The 20,494-nt window shown below is 33.2% G+C and overlaps 1 protein-coding gene across 4 annotated transcripts in view; it reads left to right on the top strand.

Moving 5' to 3' along the window:
• Positions 1-20,494, top strand: part of SLCO6A1 (solute carrier organic anion transporter family member 6A1) — a 93,950-nt gene that overhangs the window by 49,269 nt on the left and 24,187 nt on the right. For 3 of the 4 annotated variants that reach the window (XM_042944512.1, XM_042944511.1, XM_042944514.1), the window contains exon 9: positions 14,606-14,759. In XM_042944512.1, the coding sequence (XP_042800446.1) occupies positions 14,606-14,759 (154 nt within the window). The remainder of the gene's footprint in view (positions 1-14,605; positions 14,760-20,494) is intronic. The other variant, XM_042944513.1, reaches the window with a different exon arrangement.

The raw sequence follows: 20,494 nt of genomic DNA, 5'->3' as shown, positions 1-20,494 counted from the left end.
TCTTGTGTTCCTGAATTAGTATGTCTGCCTTTTTATAGACATCATAGAAGGGAACTGAAGTACATCTGATAGTACATGTAAGTAACGCATTCTTTAAGCTAAACTTGCGAAAACTTAAAGAACTTGGCAGAGATTGATATTAAACACAGGGGAACAGAATTCAAATAGAAAACCTAAGGACTGAGCAAGTAAAATCAGTAAAGAAAATAAGACTTTCACTTCAGAGTAGCTTGTGGCCGACCAATGCTCCCATTGGGAACAACCCCAGAAAACTGAATAGAGTTTAAAAGGTTTGTTTAAAGGGCATCAGAGGATTGTTTGGCAAATAGGAATTTAAAGGCCAAAATTCTAGAATAAGGCAGACCCTTAAGAAAAGAAGGAATTTTCTGCAGTTGGATACTTCTAGAGATATTTTCTAATTCTTGATGTTGGCAAGAAGCCAAGAATTTGGGCGAAGGTCTGGTCAGAAAGCATCTAGTTAAATGATGAGAAATCACACCTTTTGACAGATGTATCAATCTAAAGAGACAAAAATAGGGCTGGGCGGGATATCAGAGATAGGAGGGAGATAAACAAATAAGACAACATTCTGTTGGGTTTTCATTCAATATATATGCTGCATTATGAAGTAAGAAGCCGAGAACAAGCAAAAATCTTGTAGAAAGTAGAGGAAAATTCTAGCAGTATTGTGATACTCTGTAGATCAGAGTGACTTTAGAATATTGTGGGGGTGGAGTGGAGAGGAACTGTGGTGAACACTACGTGTTCTCAATTGGTATCTCTCTCAGGCTCAGACCTAACAGTGAGGGCCTTCCTGAAGTACCATAGCTTAGCCAGGAGTTAATCTGGTCTCTGATTGGATTGACTTGGTCAGCCAGCACTCTAACTATTGGCAGAAAGATACAACACTCTAAAAAAAAAAAAAAAAAAAAAAAAAGATAATATCAAACACAGCTAGTTGTAAAGTATCATAGGCAAAGGTCTTGCATTACACAAAATTACCAAGCAGATCAAGGATGTGACCAAAAGTTATGAGACAGAACAGATGATAGAACAGACCCACAGGGGATCCAGATGTCATCATTATCAAATAAGAATGTTAACACAATATTGATATGAGCAGTAATACAAATGACTGAATTTCTCTTCAGAAACCACGGGTTCAGAAAAGAGTAGAACAATATGTTTAGAATCCTGAAAGAAAAAAAAAAAAAACAAACTCTTGACTCTTTAATCATTAATCGAGTGATAATATCTTTCAAGAATGAAAATCAAGTAAAGCTATTCTCAGGTGAAGGATAATAAAATTAGTTGTTAGCTCTAAAAGAAATTATTAAGTTTTTTTTTCAGTTTAAAGCAAAATAATCCTAGAGGAAAACTTGAAACTTGAAAGATAAAGGAAGAGTAAAAGAAGTGATAAATACACTAGTAAATAGACTAACTTTTCATCTTAAGTTTAAGATATATATAACTATTGAAAACCAAAAGTACAACATTGGTGTAGATTATCGAAGGTTGTATATGTAATATGTGTGACAACTGTAACCTAAGGGACAGAAAAAATGGACATCTGTGGTTATGAGACTTATACATTTTAAACAGAGTGGTAAAATATCAACTTGAAGTAGAAAAGTAAGTATACATACACATATAGTTTAGGTATCTATGTAGCTCAGGTATACATCGATATTTCCTGTCTTTGTATGGTCTGCACACTAAGATTGTTTTTATATTAGTAAGTGTAGTGAGAAATAATAAAGAACAATAGGACTTATAGTTTCTATTCCAATATGTAAAGTGCTTGTAAGTCATCACTCCCATCCTCACAATTAGAAAAGGTTTGGACAAATGAAAAATCAACAACAGAGGGCAAACTGGGCAAAGTACTGTCCGCTAAACTGGAGAGATAGGCAAATAGAATTGCAGTTTACTGGAAGCAGAAGCCATTGGAACTGAATATTAAGCAGTACTTGACTAATTGCTAGATGTGGAACATGGAATAATTTGAGAGTTAAAGACTCCTGGGGACTCAGTCATAGGAAGACCCCACACACTTTCATGACTCTTACATCCAGGTGCTCCACCAGGTTCTAACAGTGGAAACTGGGAGAAAAATCCTCTTGTGTTTTGGGCAGGAGGAGAGGGAAAGTAACCATTTGAAATATGCCCACAAGAAGTCTGCTCTTTGTAACAAGAGCCTACCCTGAAGGGAAACTACTTTCTCAGAGTTTCTCTTGCCAAACTTTAAAAAGGAGGGCAATTAGACCAGTCAACCATTTTATAACCTTCCTATTTTATATAAGGAAAGGGAGAAAAAAAGCTAAGAAAAACTTCTGAAGTTCACAGCCTAGAGACTCAGGCCTACTGGGGCAGGGAGAGACATAAAATCTAAGATTTAATCATAATATTACAGAATGCTTTCCCTCAAGAATATCTTACCACCACCACAACAGATACCTAGTAATAATAGAGAATTACAACTGAGAGAGCTGCAATGTATGCCCTGTTTGATAAAAAGATTCTAGGGCAACCCAGGACAACCTGGAAGACAGAATGAGGATGCCATGGAAAACAGAGGCCTTTGACATCTGTAACTACAACAAACTTTAAACACAGCCTAATTCCTACACAGATAAACATAAAAACCTCACACTAAAAGGCCTATTTACCTCTGTTCTTGGTAACCTAATAATGTCTGCCTTTAAACAAACACATTATAAGGCATTCTAAAAGGGAAGAAAATATGCAGACTGAAAAACACAGTAAACATCAGAACCAGACTCAGATATGGCACAGGTTTAGAAATGACCAGACTAGGAACATAAAATAGCTATGATTAATATGCTAAGGGTTGTAATGCAAAAAAGTGGGCAACATGAAAGAAAAGATAGGTAATTTAGGTAGGGAAATAGAAGTTGTAAGAAAAAAATCAAAAGTAAATACCAGAAAGCAAAAACACTATAAGAGAAATGAAGAATCCCTTTCATGGGGCCATCAGACTGCAGAGGACTGAGGAAAGTATCCATGACTGTGAAGATATGTCAATAGAAACGTCTCAAACTGAAAAATACAGAGAAAAAAAAGATGAAAAAAAAAAAAAACTGGAACAGATATCCAAGAACTGTGCAGCAATTACACAGATATAACAAATGATAAGGCAAACACCAGAAGGAGGAGAGTGGGACTGAAGAGGTGGGTCACATAATGGCTGAGAATTTTTCGTAATTAATAACAAGCACCAAAATATAGATATGGAAAGCTCAGAGAACTTCAAGAAGGATAAATACCAAACAACTGACACCTAGGCATATCATATTAAAACTGCAGAATGAGAAAATAATGACAAAAATCCTGAAAGAAACCAGGAGAAACAAACCTCACTGTTGTATGATTGAAGATTATTTAATACAGACTTATTTAGAAACCATACAAGCAAGAAGAGAGTGGAATGAAATATTTAAAGGATTGAAAAGAATCATTAACCTAGAATTATGTGTGCAATGAAACTATCCTTCAAAAATAAAGCAGAAAGATGCCTGGATAACTCATTAGGTTAAGCTTCTGACTCAATTTCTGCTGGAGTCATGATCTCACAGTGGTGCAATCCAGCCCTGCATCAGTGTGGAGGCTGCTTAAGAGTCTCTCCCTCCCTCTGCTTTTGCCCCTTCCCTGCTTGTGTGTGCTCCTTCTCTTTCATTCTCTCTTTCTCTCAAAAAAAAAAGTGGAAATAAAGATATTCTCAGGTTAAAAAAATAATGGAATTGTAAACCTGCTTTGCAAGAAACATTTAATGAAGTTCTTCAGAAAAAAGAAAAACGGTTTGAATTAGAAATTTGAGTTCACCTACAGAAACAAAGAAACATGCCTTGCAAGTAAACCTGTCTTGCAAGAAATGTGTTTTTTGTTTTTAAGTTTATTTCTTTTGAGAGAGACAGAGACAGTGCCAGTGAGGGAGGGGTAGAGAGAGGAGAGAGAGAGAGCATCCCAAGCAGGCTCCATGCTGCCAGCGCAGAGCCACACACAGGGCTCAAACCCATGAAGCCATGAGGTCATGACCTGAGCCAAAACCAAGAGTCGGAGGCTTGACTGAATGAGCCACTCAGGCCCTCCAGTAAGAAATGTATAAAGAAGTTTTCAGAAAAAAGAAAAATGATATGAGTGAGAAATTTGAGTTTATATAAAGAAATGAAGAACATCAGAGAATGAATAAATGAAGGTATAATAATTTTTTAATTTTTAATTGGTGTAATAGGTAACATGTTCAAAATAATGGTGATAAGAGGTTAAGTGTTTATAGTTTATGGATAGTGAAATGGATAATAGAAATCTTATACAAGAGGAGGGAGCAGTTGAGAATAGTCTTTTATAAAGTATGTGCACTACCCACGAAGTAGTATGGTGTTATTTGAAAGCAGACTTGCTTATATCCTGGAAATTCTAGGGAAATCACTAAAACATTTTTAAAAGTATAATTGCTATGCTAACAGATGAGAGAAAATAGAATCTCATAAAATACTCGAAACCAGAGGAGGCAAAAAAAAAAAAAAAAAAAAAAGAAAAGAAAGAAAAAAGAAGGAAAGGTGAAAGCAAGAGAGCAAGAAAGCAAGAAAGAACAACTGTTTGGCATGTAATTTTTCACAGTCCTCTCATGATCTTTTGTATTTGTGTTGTCTCATTTGTGATGTCTCCTTCATTCACAATTTCATTTGTTTGAGTTCTCTTTTTTTTTCTTGGCAAATCCGAAGGTTTGTCTATTACATTTTTCTTTAAAAAAAACCAGCTTTTAGTTTCATAGACCTTTTCTATTGTGTTATTAGTCTTTATCTCATTTATTTCTGTTCTGATCTTTGTTATTTCCTTCCTTCAACTAACTTTGAGCTTAATTTGTTGTTTTTCTAGTTCCTTGAGGTGTAGAATTAGGTTGTTCATTTGAGAGCTTTCTTTTTTCTTAATGTAGGCATTTATCACTGTGAACTTCTCTCAGAATTTCTTTAGCTGCCTCCCATACCCCATAGTCTTTGGAATGTTACCTTTCCATTTTCATTTATCTCAAGGTATTTTTTTTTATTTCTCTTTTGATTTCTTCTTTGGTCCATTAGTTGTTCAGTAGCATGTGTTTAAATCTCCACATAGTTGTGATTTTTCTAGTTTTCTTCTTTAAATTGATTTCTAGTTTCGTACTATTGTACTCTTCTTAAATTTAATGATTTGTTTTATAGCCTACTATACGATCTATTTTGGAGAATGTTCCATATGCATCAAGAAGAATAGGTATTCTCCTGCTGTGGATGGAATGTCCGTCTGTAGGTCTAACTGAGCCAATGTGTGGTTTAAATCCAATGTTGTTTGTTTGTTTGTTTGTTTGTTTGTTTTTACTGATTTTCTCTCTGGATGATTTATTTATCCCTTGTTGAAAGTAGGGTGCTGAAGTTCCCTACTATTATTATATTTCTGTCGATTTTTCCCTTTAGGTCTGCTAAAATTTGTTTTATGTATTAGATATTCCTCTGTTAGATAAATAAATATTTGCAACTGAATTGTTATTGGATTGATTCTTTTTCATTATAACATGATATTTGTCTCTTATAACAGTTTTTGCTCTACTCTGTCTCATATAAATATAGCTACCACAGCTTTCTTTTGGCTTCCATTTGCATGGAATATCTTTTTTCATCTCTTTACTTTCAGTCTTTGTGTGTCCATACATCTGACGTGAGTCTCTTGTAGGAGGCATACAGTTTTTTTTTTTTTAATCCATTCAATCATTCTATGTCTTTTGATTGGAGAATTTAGTCCATTACATTTAAAGTAATTATTGATAGGTATGTATATATCGCCATTTTGTTAATTGTTTCTGGCTGGTTTTTAGTCCTATTTCTTTTTGTCTTGCTTTCCTTCTTATAGTTTGATGGTTTTCTGTAGTGGTATGCTCAGATTGCTTTGTCTTTATCTTTTGTGTGTCTACTATAGGCTTTTGCTTTCTGGTTAGCATGTTACATAAAATATCTTATATTTTTAACAGTTTTAAGCTGATAAGAGCTTAACCTTGAACACATACTGAAGCTCTAAATTTTTATGCTCACTCTACATTCTGTTTGTTGTTGATGTCACAATTTATGTCTTTTTACCTTGTGTATGCATTAACAAATTCTTGTAGTCATAATTATTTTAATAACTCTATTAACCAGGTTAACCTTATCTACAACTATTGTCTTTTTTTAGCATTTTTTTACCTTGTGTATGCATTAACAAATTCTTATAGTCATAATTATTTTAATAACTCTATTAACCAGGTTAACCTTATCTATAACTATTGTCTTACCTATAATTATAAATAGATGGTATTTATCATTCAGCCAGGCTTGAGCTCTTGCTTGTCTCTCAAACTTTTGTGATTGTTTAAACTACCTTCTTTGTTTTTAATGGGTCCTGTTAGTCGAGGATGTGCCTAGACCTGTCAGTGTCCCAAAGGGACACTAGTCAACACCTAGATTTAGGCTGATTGGACCTCAATCTGGACCTCAGGCAGTAATAAAATATAGTTTGGACCCTCCCAGGGAGAAAGTGGAGTTTAGCTATTTTGTCTGCTCCATCTTTGTTAGGGTTGAGTGTATAGCAGCAGGGGGTACTCCTGTGCACATTAATAATGGCTTTTTTGTCTTTGTCTACTATGGTCCCATGGAACTCATCACTGCAAGCCCTTTTGGATGTGAGAACCAGACTACCCAGAAATCCATCCCTTGGGTGGCAGCCACAAAAGCTGGGATGCCAGCATATGTATAAGTTACTTCTAGGGAAACACTGGCAGTTTGTAGTGAGCTGACATGAGAAGGCAAAGGTAATGTCTGATGGCTTCTCTCATCTCTGGGGAGGATTGCAGTCAGCCCCTACATGCCTTCTAAATTAGAAGCCTGATCTTCAGGCAGCTGCTTTTAAAGTATTCAAATAGGCCTCTTTCATGAGAAATCTAAAAAATGGGTATATTTTGTCTCTCCCCCCCCCCCCCCCACACATGAACCCTGTAGGGATAGCTGGTTAAGAACTGTTTCTTTGTTTGCTGCAGTACTGTGGAACTCTGCAAGCTCTGTTGGTTATCAGAGTCCTGCCATCAAGGGGCTCTTGGGGGGATTGTGGTGAGCCCCTGGATAGATGTTAAATTAGAAGCCTAATCCTCTGGTAGCAGGTTTTAAAGTACGCAGATAGGATCTTTCAGGCAGACAGAGATGGGCATTTTTTGCCCATGGGGAGATAGCCATGGTGAGTCTGCAGAGCCCGTTAAGAAATGTTTCTTTATTTCTTTCAATCTTGTTCACCTGTGGTTGCAAGCCCCAATAGTTTTTGTAACTAAGTGTTTTGGGTGTGTTTAAGACTCAGGTGTAACTCAGGTGTGAGTCTTAAAAGTTGGCACACTAGAAGTGGGGTCCATATTTTTCACTGCTTAGGGAGAAGTTGCTAGTTGGGAGGTCCTTCCTGATTATCAGGCACTGGCCAGGGGTGAGGTTTATGCTGAAAGTGTGTCTCAGGTTTTCCTATCTGTTTCAGTGTGGGTGATGGTATTTTCTCATTTTCCCTATTTGTACGAGTTACTCGGGGCATTTCTCTGTATAGCTGTAGATTTGGTGTGTCCTCAGTAGGAGGTGAGTTCTAGAGACTCACTGTCACCATCTTGGATTGCAACCAAGATAGTCTTTTCAACAAATGGTGCTAGAAAAACTGAGAATGTACATGCAAAAAAAAAAGAAAAAGAAAAAATCTAGAGAGAGAACTTATGCTCTTCACAAAAATTAAAACTAACTCAAAATGGACTCTAGACCTAAATATAAAACACAAAATTATAACTTCTGTAATATATCATAGGATAAAATCTAGGTAACCTTGGGTTTTATGATGACATTTCATATACAACGCCAAAAAAAAAACATGAAAGGAAAAAATGATATGTTAAGTGTCATTAAAATTAAAAACTTTCTCTCTGAAAGGCACTTAATGGAATTAAAAGACAATGCACAAATTGGAGGAAAAATACATATTTGATACAGGACATATCCAAAATATTTAAAGAACTCTTAAAATTCATCAGTTTACAGAGAAACAACCCAATTAAAAATGGCCAAAAGATCTGAACAGACACTTCACTAAGAATATACAGATGCTAATAAGCATATGAAAATATGTTCAGTGTTATATGCATCAGGGAGTTAAAGATAAAAACAACAATTAGATACCCCAACACATTGACTGAAATCCAGAAAACTGACAAAACCAAATGCTAGCAAGGGTATAGAGTAACAAAGACTCACATTTGCTTCTATTGGTAATATAAAATGGTAACTCTGTATATGCTCAATTATGTAAACCTAAAATTGTTCAAATATATAGTTTAAAATTCAGAATATAACAATCTAAAAGTATTTTGAAGTATAGGCAGTTTTTAATAATATAAAGTGAGACCTTTTGGCTTTATCCTAAATTTATATTTGGAAATAATTCCGAGCTTTCACTTCCAGCCAAGATGGGATAACAGATTTCCTCTTCTTCCAAAAACAACCAAGAATTTGATAAAATTGAAACAGTGTTTTTCAAGACATTGGAATTAGTCATTGAAAGACAGTGATACATGAGAAAGGAGAAACATTTAAGGTGAACCAGGTAATTCCTCCAGCTCACTGTCTTAATAGAGGTTTAAGGTCATGGCACAGGGAGTGGGAATGAGACAGATTCTGCCTGATTCCCTTAACTGAGGAAATTGAGCTGAGGGTTCAAAAACCAATATGGCTATAGTTCACAGGATTGTGTATTAGAGGATATATCTGCAGAAGACCCCCTGAAGTATTAAGTGCAATAGTAACTATGATATATGTGAAAAAAGTTCTTGAGTCAAGTCCGCCAAAAGAATTAGAATTACAGTGCATACCTCTCACACAGGATTGGGAATAATATCTGTTTTAATCAGTCAACTAGGAAACCTCAAAAATCACAGTGCATAAAGTATACACAGGGATCTTGTCTCAGAAGTGGATAATAATTGTAAATTGAGTGCTATTCTGGCTGTTCCTATCAAATCTGCCTATCAAACTAAAAAAGATAAAAGTGTTTCCAAGTAAATTACCTGAATTTCAGAGCAAAGCTTAAGGATGTTCACAAAAAGACAAAAATATTCAGCATCAAAGATCAAAATTTAGAAGGTCCAATATTCAGTAAAATGTTGTAAGGAATTCAAAGAAGCAGAAAACTACAACCCATAATGAGAAGCTAAACCAGTTGATCAAAAATGACCCATAACTGACATGGATGTTAATATTATCAGAGTTAACACAGTTATTATATCAGTATTCCATATGTTCAAAAAGTAAAAGACATTTTTAATAACCGAATTGAGCATAGAGAAATGAAAACCAGGATGTTTGAGAAAAATGCTATGTATGAGATTAATGACAGAATAGACACTGCAGGAGTTTAAACTTGAAATTATTAATAATAAACATCCAACAGAAAAACACAGAGAAAAGAGAATTAACAAAAATAAAGCATCAATGATTTGGACAACTTCAGGTGGCCAGCCAAGCGCAGAGTTGGAATCTCCAAAGGAAGGCCTTGGAGAAAGAAAAATATTTGGAGAAAGTAGGTTTAAATTTTAAAAATTTCATGTAGACCATAAACCTACAGACCTAGAAACTTAGCAAACCCTCAGAACAAGAAACATGAAGAAAATTACACCATGCTACATAATAATCAAATTGTGCTCACAGCACAGAGCCTGCTTCAGATCCTCTGTCTCCCTCTCTCTGCCCCTTCCCCACTTGTACCTGTGCTCTCTCTCTCAAAGATAAATACATGTGAAGATTTTTTTAAGTGAAGGAGAAATAACTTTACACATAAAAAATGTAAATAAATTTGAACAACAGACTTATCCTACGTGAAATGTTTAAAAAGTCTGGCTGAAGTAAAATACCAGATAAGAATATAAAATACACAAAGCAAAGAAAAGCAAAGGAAATGGTAATTATTTAGGTAAGTATTTTTTCTTATTTAACTCACTTTAAAAATAATTGTTTAAGACAGATAAACATATATTATGGACTTACATGAAGTGCTATAATATCACATGTTGGTAAACTGTGTTAAATTAAAGATGTATAATATCACCTCTGAAGCACCACTAAAATAACAAAGTCACAGCTAATAAGTCAAGCTGACACATGAATTAAAATAGAATTTTACAAAAACATTTGTTTAATCTCAAATTAGGCAAAAAAGAGAACAAAGAAGAGATAAAAAGAAAACAAATATAAAGGATAGATTCAAACCTAACTACAGTAGTAATCACATTAAATGTAAATGTTGCAATATCTCAATTAAAAGGCAGAAAATTTTAAATTTGATTTTTTAAAGCAAGACCCAATGTATATGTTGCATAAAAGAAATGTGCTTCAAATATAGACACAAGTAGATTATAAGTAAAGGGATGGGGAAAGGTGTATCATATTAACAGTAATCTAAAGAAAGCTGGAGTATGATATCAGACCAAGTAGATTTGAGAGCAAATAATACTAGCAGGAATAAATAAGGTCATTATGTAATGATTGAATGATCAGTTCATCAAGAATTCAAACAGTTCTTGATTTTTATGAACCTAATGAAAGAGCTTTAATATATGTGAAGCAAAAACTTAGACGCTGTAAGTAGACATGTAGAAATCCACAAATATAATCAGATATTTCAATACTCTTCTCTTAATAATAGAAGTAGGCAAAAAAACCTCAGTGATGATGCATAAGATTTGAACAACACTAACAACCAGTTTGACCTGATTGACATTTGTAGAACACTTCACCTGTCAAAGAAGAATATACATTCTTTTTAAACTCGAAACCCTAAGTAAACCATATTCTGTAAAGCAAGTCTCAGTAAATTTAAAAGATTAAATCATATAATGAAATTAAATTTTCAAACCATGATGAAATTAAATTAGAAACAAATTAATAAAAAAAGATTTCTGGAAAGTCCCAAATATTTTGAAACTGAATAACAAAGTTCTAAACAACTCGTGTTAAAATAATTTTTTCAGAAGGGAAATTGTAAAGTGTTTTGATGTGAATGAAAATGAATACACATGTAACAAAATTTATAAAATGCCACTAAAACAGTACTTAGGGAAAAATGTACAGCCAGTGTTAGAAAAGAAAAAAAGTCTCAAGCCAATGACATTTGTTTCTACCTTAAAAAACTAGAAACATCAAAGCAGATTGATCCCAAAGTAAGTAAAATAATGGAAACAATTGAGATTTGAACAGAAATTAGTGAGGTAGAAATGATAAAAAACAATGGAGGAAATGTAATCAGATGAAATTTTGAGAAGATGGATAAAATTGCTAAACTGTTAGAGAAAACTACCAATATCAAGAGTCAGAGAGCTGATGTGATATTTTTATAGATTCTACCAATATTAAAAGGATAGTAGGGTAATATTATAAACAACTTTATGCCCATAAATCTGACAACTTCCATGAAATGGGCAAATCCTTCAAAAGACACAAATTTATTTAAGAAAAAATAAATGTATGTATCTAGTAAATAAATCAAATTTGTACTTAAGCACCTTCTGACAAAGAAAATTCCAGGCCCAAATGGTTTTATTGGAGAATTAAACCAAACATTTAACAATATCTGATTTTACATAAATTCTTCCAGAAAATTGAAAAGGAGTGTATGCTCCCCAACTTATTCTATAAAACTTGCATTATCTTGATGTCAAAACTAGACAAAAACTTTGTAAGAAAAGAAAAGTATATAGGCTTATTTCTGTCGTGAACATAGATGCAATAACTTTTAACAAAATTCTAGCAAGTTGAACCTAACTAAGAGTATATTAAAAGGAAAATAAATTATGTTCAAGTAAGATTTTTCAGAGGAATGCAAGATTACTTTTATATTTGAAAATCGATCGATATAATCCACCATATTAATAAAATCAAAAAAACTATAATCACAATAGATGTCAAAAAGGCCCATGATAAAGTGCCACATCTATTCCTAATAAACTAGGAAACTAGAAATTGGAGGTAACTATGAAAACATACAGCTAATACTATACTTAGTGATTATTATGGAATGAATGTGTCCCTCCCCCCCAAATTCATATGTTGAAGCCAATGTGATAGTGTTAGGAGGTGGAGCCTTAAGGAAATAATTAGGTTTAGGTGATGTCATGAGGGTAGGACCCCCCCACCCCCATAATGGGATTAGTGTTCTTTTAAGAAGGGGAATAGACCAAAGACTTTCCTCAATTTTCTGTGTGAGGATACACTGAGAATGTGATGATCTACAATCTGGGAAGAAGCCCACACCAAACATCAAAGCTACCTGCACCTTGATCTTGGACTTAGCTTCCAGAACTGTGGGAAATAAGTGTTTATTGTTTAAGCCACCCAGTCTATGATATTTTGCTATAGAAGCCTGAGCTGCTATAAAATGATGAAAACATGAATGACATGTTGAAACATTCAAGGACAATGATGAAACATTGAATGACCAGGAGCATAACAACGATATCTGCTTTCAGTACTATTACATTAACATTATAATGGATGTTCTAGCCATTACAATACTGTAAGAAAAAGAAATAAAAGGCATCCTGATAAGAAAAGTAGAAATAAAATGGTTTATTTTATTGTCTATAAAGAAACAATTGTCTATATAGAAACTATATAACTAAAAATATAACAAAAAACTATAAAACTATAAAAAATGATAACTGAACTATAACTAAAAAAATAAGTTTAGTAATTTGTAGGATACAAGATCAAAATGTAAGAGATTACAGTATTTCTACATACCACCTACAAATAAGTGGAAATTAATGTCAAAAACACTACTGACAGTAATATTAAGAAAAAAAAATGTTGTAGAAGAATATATCATCATACAAGAATCAATGGTGTTTTTATATACTACCTACAAACAGCTGGAAATTGATATTACACAAAAATGCCATTAGCAATAGTATCAAGAAGAAGAAATACTTAAGGATAAATATAAGAAGTGAAAGCCCTATTCATAATTACTACAAAATATTCCTAGCTAACATAAATACCTAAATTTTTAAAAAGAGATCCCGTGTTCATGTTTTGGAAGACACAATATATTAAGTTAATCCTTCCAAATTGATGTAGTTTTCAATGTAATCACAACCAAAGTCCCCACAGGGTTTCTTTTTTAGATATTCTACAAATAACTTAAATTCATGCAATATACACAGGACCTAGAAAAACCAAAAACAATACTGATGAAGAGTAGAAGTAGAGTACCAACACTATTTTATTTCAACAGTTACTAGCTAATGTAATAAATTGTGTTGGTATAAACATAGATGAATATATCAGTGTGATAGAGTAGAGAGTCCCGAAATAAGCCCACGTATAAATGGATAATTGAGTTTTGATAGGATGTATGTGAAATTTAGTGAAGAACATATAAGCATTTTAACAAATGATGATGGAACAATTAGATATCTATATGTAAAAAAAATGAACTTTGATGCATATCTTGTACCACATAAAATAGTTAAAATGGATTGTAAGTGTGAATACAAGATACAGAATTCTAAGAATAGAGGAAAAATTTTTTATAAATTTGGATTCAGCAAAGTTTTCTTAGATATGACACTAAATACATGATCCATGAAGAAATATATTGATAAATCTTTCTATGTCAAAATAAAATATTTCTGCCCTTTGAAAGACCTGTTAAATGAATAAAAGAACAAACCACAGATTGTGAGAAGATGTTTAAAAATCATGTATCTGGTGAAGGACATGTTTCCAGAATATATAAAGAAATTTCAATGCTCAATAAGAAAACTAATCAATAAAAATGGGCAAAAGATTTGAGCAGACGTTTAACCAAATATATACAGATGGGAAATAAGCACATGGAAGGATGGCTCACATCATTAGCCATCAGGGAAGGGAATATTAAAAACCACAATATGAAGCTGCTATATTCTTAGACTGTCTAAAATTAAAAAGATTGATTATATCAAGTGTTGGTGAGGAATGTAGAAAGCAACTGAAACTCTTATACACTGCTGGTGGGAATATAAAATAGCACAATCAAATTGGAAAAGTGACAGTTTCTCAAAAAGTTACATGAGCACCTACCATATGATCCAAACATCCTACTCTTTAGTATTTACCCAAGAGATATGGAGACATATCACCATACAAAGACCATATAAAGAACCCAGACAAAGAAAGTGTGTATATTATATGATTCAATTTCATGAAATTTAAATTAATGAATAATGACAGAACATAGATCTGCGGATGCCAGAGGCCAGAGGTATTACAAAGGGTCACAGTGAAATTTTGGGGGTGATGATTATGTTTGTTAACATGATTGTGGTGGTGATAGTGATGATTTCATAAGTGTATACATATATCAAAAAATTTCAAATTGTTCACTTTATGTATAGTTCATTGTACATATTGAGTTATACCCCAATAAACCCGTCAAAAGGAATTTATTTCAATAAGCATATTTTTATGTATCTCATATCCTAATATACACATTAATAAGTATAATACTTCAATCTCTTTTTTTACAGAACAGGACAGTTGGGAAACCTGACAGCTCCTTGCAATTCTCATTGTAGATGCTCATCTTCACTATATTCTGCTATATGTGGAAGAGATCATATTGGATATTTTTCTCCTTGCTTTGCAGGCTGTATACAATCTAAAATAATACAAGATCACAAGGTAAATATTTTTTATTATGCATCTTCCTCTCAATAAGATGTTCAACTTGTAGATGGTGTTTACATTTTACTCCTAGCTCTCTAAAAAAGCATTTCCCCCCCATAAATGTCTAAAAAAAAACAGGAAAAGAATATTTACTTTATGTGGCCATAATACAAAGGGCTTAAGGGAATTGGCAGTGGGAAAGATACTTCTACATTAAAACATGCCTCAAAAAGTAAGAAAATTATGAAAGGAAAAAAATTCACAGGTAAATACAAACATAAAAAAAGTAGTAATCACTTATAAAACCAGGATGGAGATTAAAACACAAAAGCAGTAAAATTAGTTTTATCTATAAAAATCAGTCAGGGAATTCACAGAATATAAGGTTGTAAAATATGCTATTTTAAACATAAAATGTGGACAGAGTAGAAATTTAATGCTTTTAGAATGGGTTCAAACTTAAGCAACTATCAACTTAATATTGATGGCTATATGCATAAGATGTTATATATGAACCTAATGGTAAACTCGAATCAAAGGCATAAAATAGATTTGCAAAAAATAAAGAGAAAATAATTCAAGGATGTCACTAAAGAAAGCCATCAAGCCACAAAAGAATGTGAGCAGGAAAAGAAAGGAACAGAGAACTACCAAAACAACCATTTAAAAAAGTTAAAAAATGGCAGTAAGTTCATACCTATCAATAATTACTTTCCCTATAACTAGACTAAATGCCAATCAAAAGACATAGGGTAGCTGGAAGGTATACATAAAAAAAAGCAAGACCCATGTATATACACCCTACAAGAGACTCCCTTCAAACTTAAAGACACATGCAGATTGAAAGTGAAGTGATGGGTAAACATTTATCATGCAAATGGACTCTTGCTAGAATAGCAAGACTTACATTAGACAAAATAGACTTTAAAACAAAGACTGTAGCAAGGTACAAAGAATAACACTATATAATATAAAGAGAGGGGCACCTGGGTGGCTCAGTCAGTTGAGCATCCGACTTCAGCTCAGGTCATGATCTTGTGGTCTGTGAGTCTGAGCCCTGCATTGGGCTCTGTGCTGACAGCTGACACCTGGTAGCCTGGAGCCTGCTTCGCTTCTGTGTGTCCCTCTCTCTCTCTGCCCATCCCCCACTCACACTCTTATCTCTGTCTCTCTCAAAAATAAATAAACATTAAAAAAAATAAAGAGAACAATCCAACAAGAACATAAAACAGTTGTAAATACTTATGTATCCAACATGGGAGAACCCAAAATGTAAAGCAACTATTAACAGACATAAAAGAAGAAATCAATACTAACACATTAACAGTAGGGAACTTTAACACCCACTTACATCAATGGATACATCAGACAGAAAATCAACAAAGGAAACAGTGGCTTTGAATGATACTTTGGAACAGATGGACCTAACAGATATATTCAAAACATTCCATCCTAACACAGCAGAATACACATTCTTTTCACGTGCACATGAAACTCTCCCCAGAATAGATCACATGTTAGGCCACAAAACAAGTCTCAACAAGTTCAAAAAGACTGAAATCATATCATATATCTTTTCTGACCACAAGGGTATGAAATTGGAAATCAATCACAAAAAAATCATGCTACTGAACAATGAATGAGTTAACTAAGAAATCAAAGAGGAAATTAAAAATTATATGGAGACAATGACAATGACAATGACAATGAAAACACAGTGGCCCAAAAACTTTGAGATGCAGCAAAAACTGTTCTAAGAGGGAAAATCATAGCAATACAGGACTACATCAAGAAGCAAGAAAAATCTCAAACAACCTAACTTTACACCTAAGGGAGCTAGGAAAAGAAGAACAAAACCCAAAGCCAGTAGATGAAAGAAAATAATAAATATTAGAAATAAATAAAATAGAGACTAAAAAACTATAGAACAGATCAATGAATCCAGGAGCTGGTTTTTTGAAAAGATCAACAAAACTGATAAACCTTTATCCAGAGTCATCAAATAAGAGAAAGAGAGAGAGAGGACTCAAATGAAATCAGAAATGAAAAAAAGAAATAACAACTGACACCATAGAAATTGTAAAATATTACACACCACAAAGGATTATAAGAGAATAATTATAAAAATATATATGCCAACAAATTGGATATCTTAGAAGAAATGGACAAATTCCTAGAAACATATAACCTCTGAAAACTGAATCAGGAAGACATAGAAAATTTGAATAAACCAATTACTAACAATACAATTGAATCAGTAATTTTATAGAGAACAAACTATGGTTACCAGAGGGGAGGTGGGTGAGGGTATAGTTTGGGTGGGTAATGGGAATTAAGAAAAGCACTTGTGATGAGCACTGGGTGTTACATGTAAGTGCTGAATAACTAAATTCTACACCTGAAACTAATATTACACTGTTATATTAACTGACTGGAATTTAAATAAAAACTAAGGAAAAAAAAACTTCCAACAAACAAGAGTCCAGGATCAGATAACTCCATAGGTAAATTGTACCAAACATTTAAAAATTAGTGAATACCTATTCTCAAACTTTTCCAAAACAGAAAAGGAAGGTAAACTTCCAAATTCATTCTATGAGGCCAGTATTTCTCTGATACCAAAACCAGATAAAAATACTACAAAAAAAGAGAACTATAGGCCAATATTTCTGATGAACATAGATGCAGAAATCCTGAACAAAATATTGGCAAATTGAAAAAACAATAAAAAAATTTCATTCACCATGATCAAGTGGGATTTATTGCTGGGATGCAAAGGTGGTTCAGTATTCACAATTCAATCAGTGTGACACGTCACGTCAATAAGAGAACATATAAACACCATATGATCATCTCAATAGATGCATAAAAGCATTTGACAAAGTACAACATCCATTCATGGGAAAAACCCTCAACAATATAGGTTTAGAAGGAACATACCTCAACATAATAAAGGCTATACATGAAAAACCCACAGCTAACATATTCAGTGGTGAAAAACTAAGATATTTTTGCCTAAGGAACAAGACAAGATGTCCACTCTCACCACTTTTATTCAACATAGTACTGGAAGTCCTTGCCACAGTTATCAGAAAATAAAAAGAAATAAAAGGCATTCAAATTGGTAAGGAAAAGGTAAATTTTTCACTATGCGCAGAAGACATGACATTACATATAGAAAACCCTAAAGACCACCAAAAAACTACTAGAACTAATAAATGAATTCAGTAAGATCACAGGAGACAAAGTTAATATGCAGAAATCTGTTGCATTTCTATACACTAATAATGGAGTAGCAGAAAGGGAAATTAAGAAAATAATCCATTTACAACTGCACTAAAAAGAACAAAATACCTACTAATAAACTTAACGAAAAAGGTGAAAGACCTGTTGTCTGAAAACTATAAAAAATTGATGACAAAAATTGAAGACAACACAAACAAATGGAAAAATATTTTATGCTCATGTTTTGGGATACCAGTATTTTTTAAATGTCCATACTATCCAAAGAAATCTGCAGATTTAGTGCAATCCTTACCAAAATGCCAATAGCACTGTCCATAGAACTGGAACAAATAATCCTGATATTTGTATGGAATTACAAAAGACCTCAAATAGCCAAAGCAATTTTGAAAAAGAACAAAACAGGAAATATCACAATCTCAGATTTCAAGTTATACTACAAAGCTATAGTCATCAAAACAGTATGCCACGTGCACAAAAATAGACAAATAGATCAATGGAAGAGAGTGGAGTCCAGAAATATACCCACATCTGTATGGTCAATTAATCTATGACAATGGAGGCAATAATATGCAATGGGAAAAAGATAGTCTCATCAATAAATGGTGCTGGGAAAACTGGATAACTACATGCAAAAGAATGAAACTGGACCACTTCTAACACCATATACAAAAGTAAACTAAAATAGATTAAAGACACAAATGTGAGACCTGATACCATAAAATTCCTAGAAGAAAACATATGCAATAATTTATTTGACATCAAAAAATTAACCATTTTTGTAAATATATTTCCTCTGGCAAGGGAAGAAAAAGCAAAATTAAATTATTGGGACTACACCAAACTAAAAAGCTTTTGCTCAGCAAAGGAAACCATCAACAAAACAAAAGACAACCTACTGAATGGGAAAAGATATTTTCAAATGATATATTTGATAAGGGGTCAATACCCAAAATATATCAAGAACTTACACAACACTAAAAAACAAACAAAAACACACACAAAAAAACACCAGTCTGATTAAATTTGGGCAGAGAAGAATATGAATAGACATTTTTTTTAAAGACGTATAAATGACATGAAAAGATAATCAGCATCACTCATGATCAGGGAGTTGCAAATCAAAAACGACAATATATCTCAACCAGCATCACTCATGATCAGGGAGTTGCAAATCACCACCACAATATGAGGTATATCACCTCATACCTGTCAGAATGACTAAAACAAGAAACACAAAAAATAACAAATATTGGCAAGTATGTGGAATAAAAGGATCCTTCATATACTTTTGGTGGGAATGTAACTTGGTGCAGCGATTGTGGAAAACGGAATGAAGATATCTCAAAAAATTAAACATAGAATTACCATATGATCCAGTAATTTTACTACTGGGTATTTACGCAAAGAAAATGAAAACACTAATTGGAAAAAGTATATGTACCACTGTGTTTATTGCAGCATTATTTACAGTCGCTAAGATATGGAAGCAACACAAATATCCATCCATAGATAAATGGATTAAAAAGATGTGGGGTGTGTGTGTGTGTGTGTGTATAGATGTATATACACAAAATGGAGTGAGATATCCATACACACACACACACACACACACACACACACACCCATATACAATGTAATATTAGCCATAAAAAAGAATGAAATCTTGCTATTTACAACAATATGGAGGATCTAGAGGGTATAATGCTAAGTGAAACATCAGTCAGAGAAAGACAAATGCCATATGATTTCATTCATATGTAGAATTTAAGAAACAAAGCAGGCAAGAAAAAGGACAAAAAAATAAACTCTTAACTATAGATGACAAACTGGTGGTTATTAAAAGGGAATTGGTGGGGGACAGGTGAAATAGGTGAAGGAGATGGAGTATACTTATTGTGATAAGTAATGTATAGAATTGTTGAATCATATTGTACACCTGAAACTAATAGCACTGTATGTTAATTACACTTGAATAAAAAAATGTCTCCATGTATTACATCATCCCAATTTTATAGTTTTAAAGAAGTAGGTGACTGTCATTGCCTCTTGCAGTAGTAAAGTTGAAAGCAATGGTTTAAGAGAATATTTTGTCTTCTACTTATGTCATTTATTGTAGTTCTGTCCCATCTATCAGCAATACCCATTCACACCAAAATCTTGACCCATAGTCTTTCTTACAGCTTTGGGTTGACCAATGCTATCTTTCTGGTCACCTTTCACTTGGTTTTTTCTTCTCCTGAAGAATTAAAAATGTCTACACTACACCTTCTTGCTGTTTCTATATCTGTTCCACATTGACTCAGACATGAAAATCAGTCCATTTAATCGATGATTAGCATACATACAAGACCTTTTTAAACATATCATACTTTCTAGAAAGGTAAAAGAGAATACTTACATGGTAGCAATACAAATGACTAACAACTGAATATATGTATTCTTGTTTGTCTTTTGCTGTTTACATGTATCAGGACTCATTTTAAAATTTCCCTGTTTGCTCATAT

The sequence above is a fragment of the Panthera leo genome, chromosome A1 (genome assembly GCF_018350215.1).
Source record: "Panthera leo isolate Ple1 chromosome A1, P.leo_Ple1_pat1.1, whole genome shotgun sequence".
NCBI classification, from domain to species: Eukaryota; Metazoa; Chordata; class Mammalia; order Carnivora; family Felidae; genus Panthera; species Panthera leo.
This window is presented reverse-complemented; position numbering and strand designations above follow the sequence as displayed.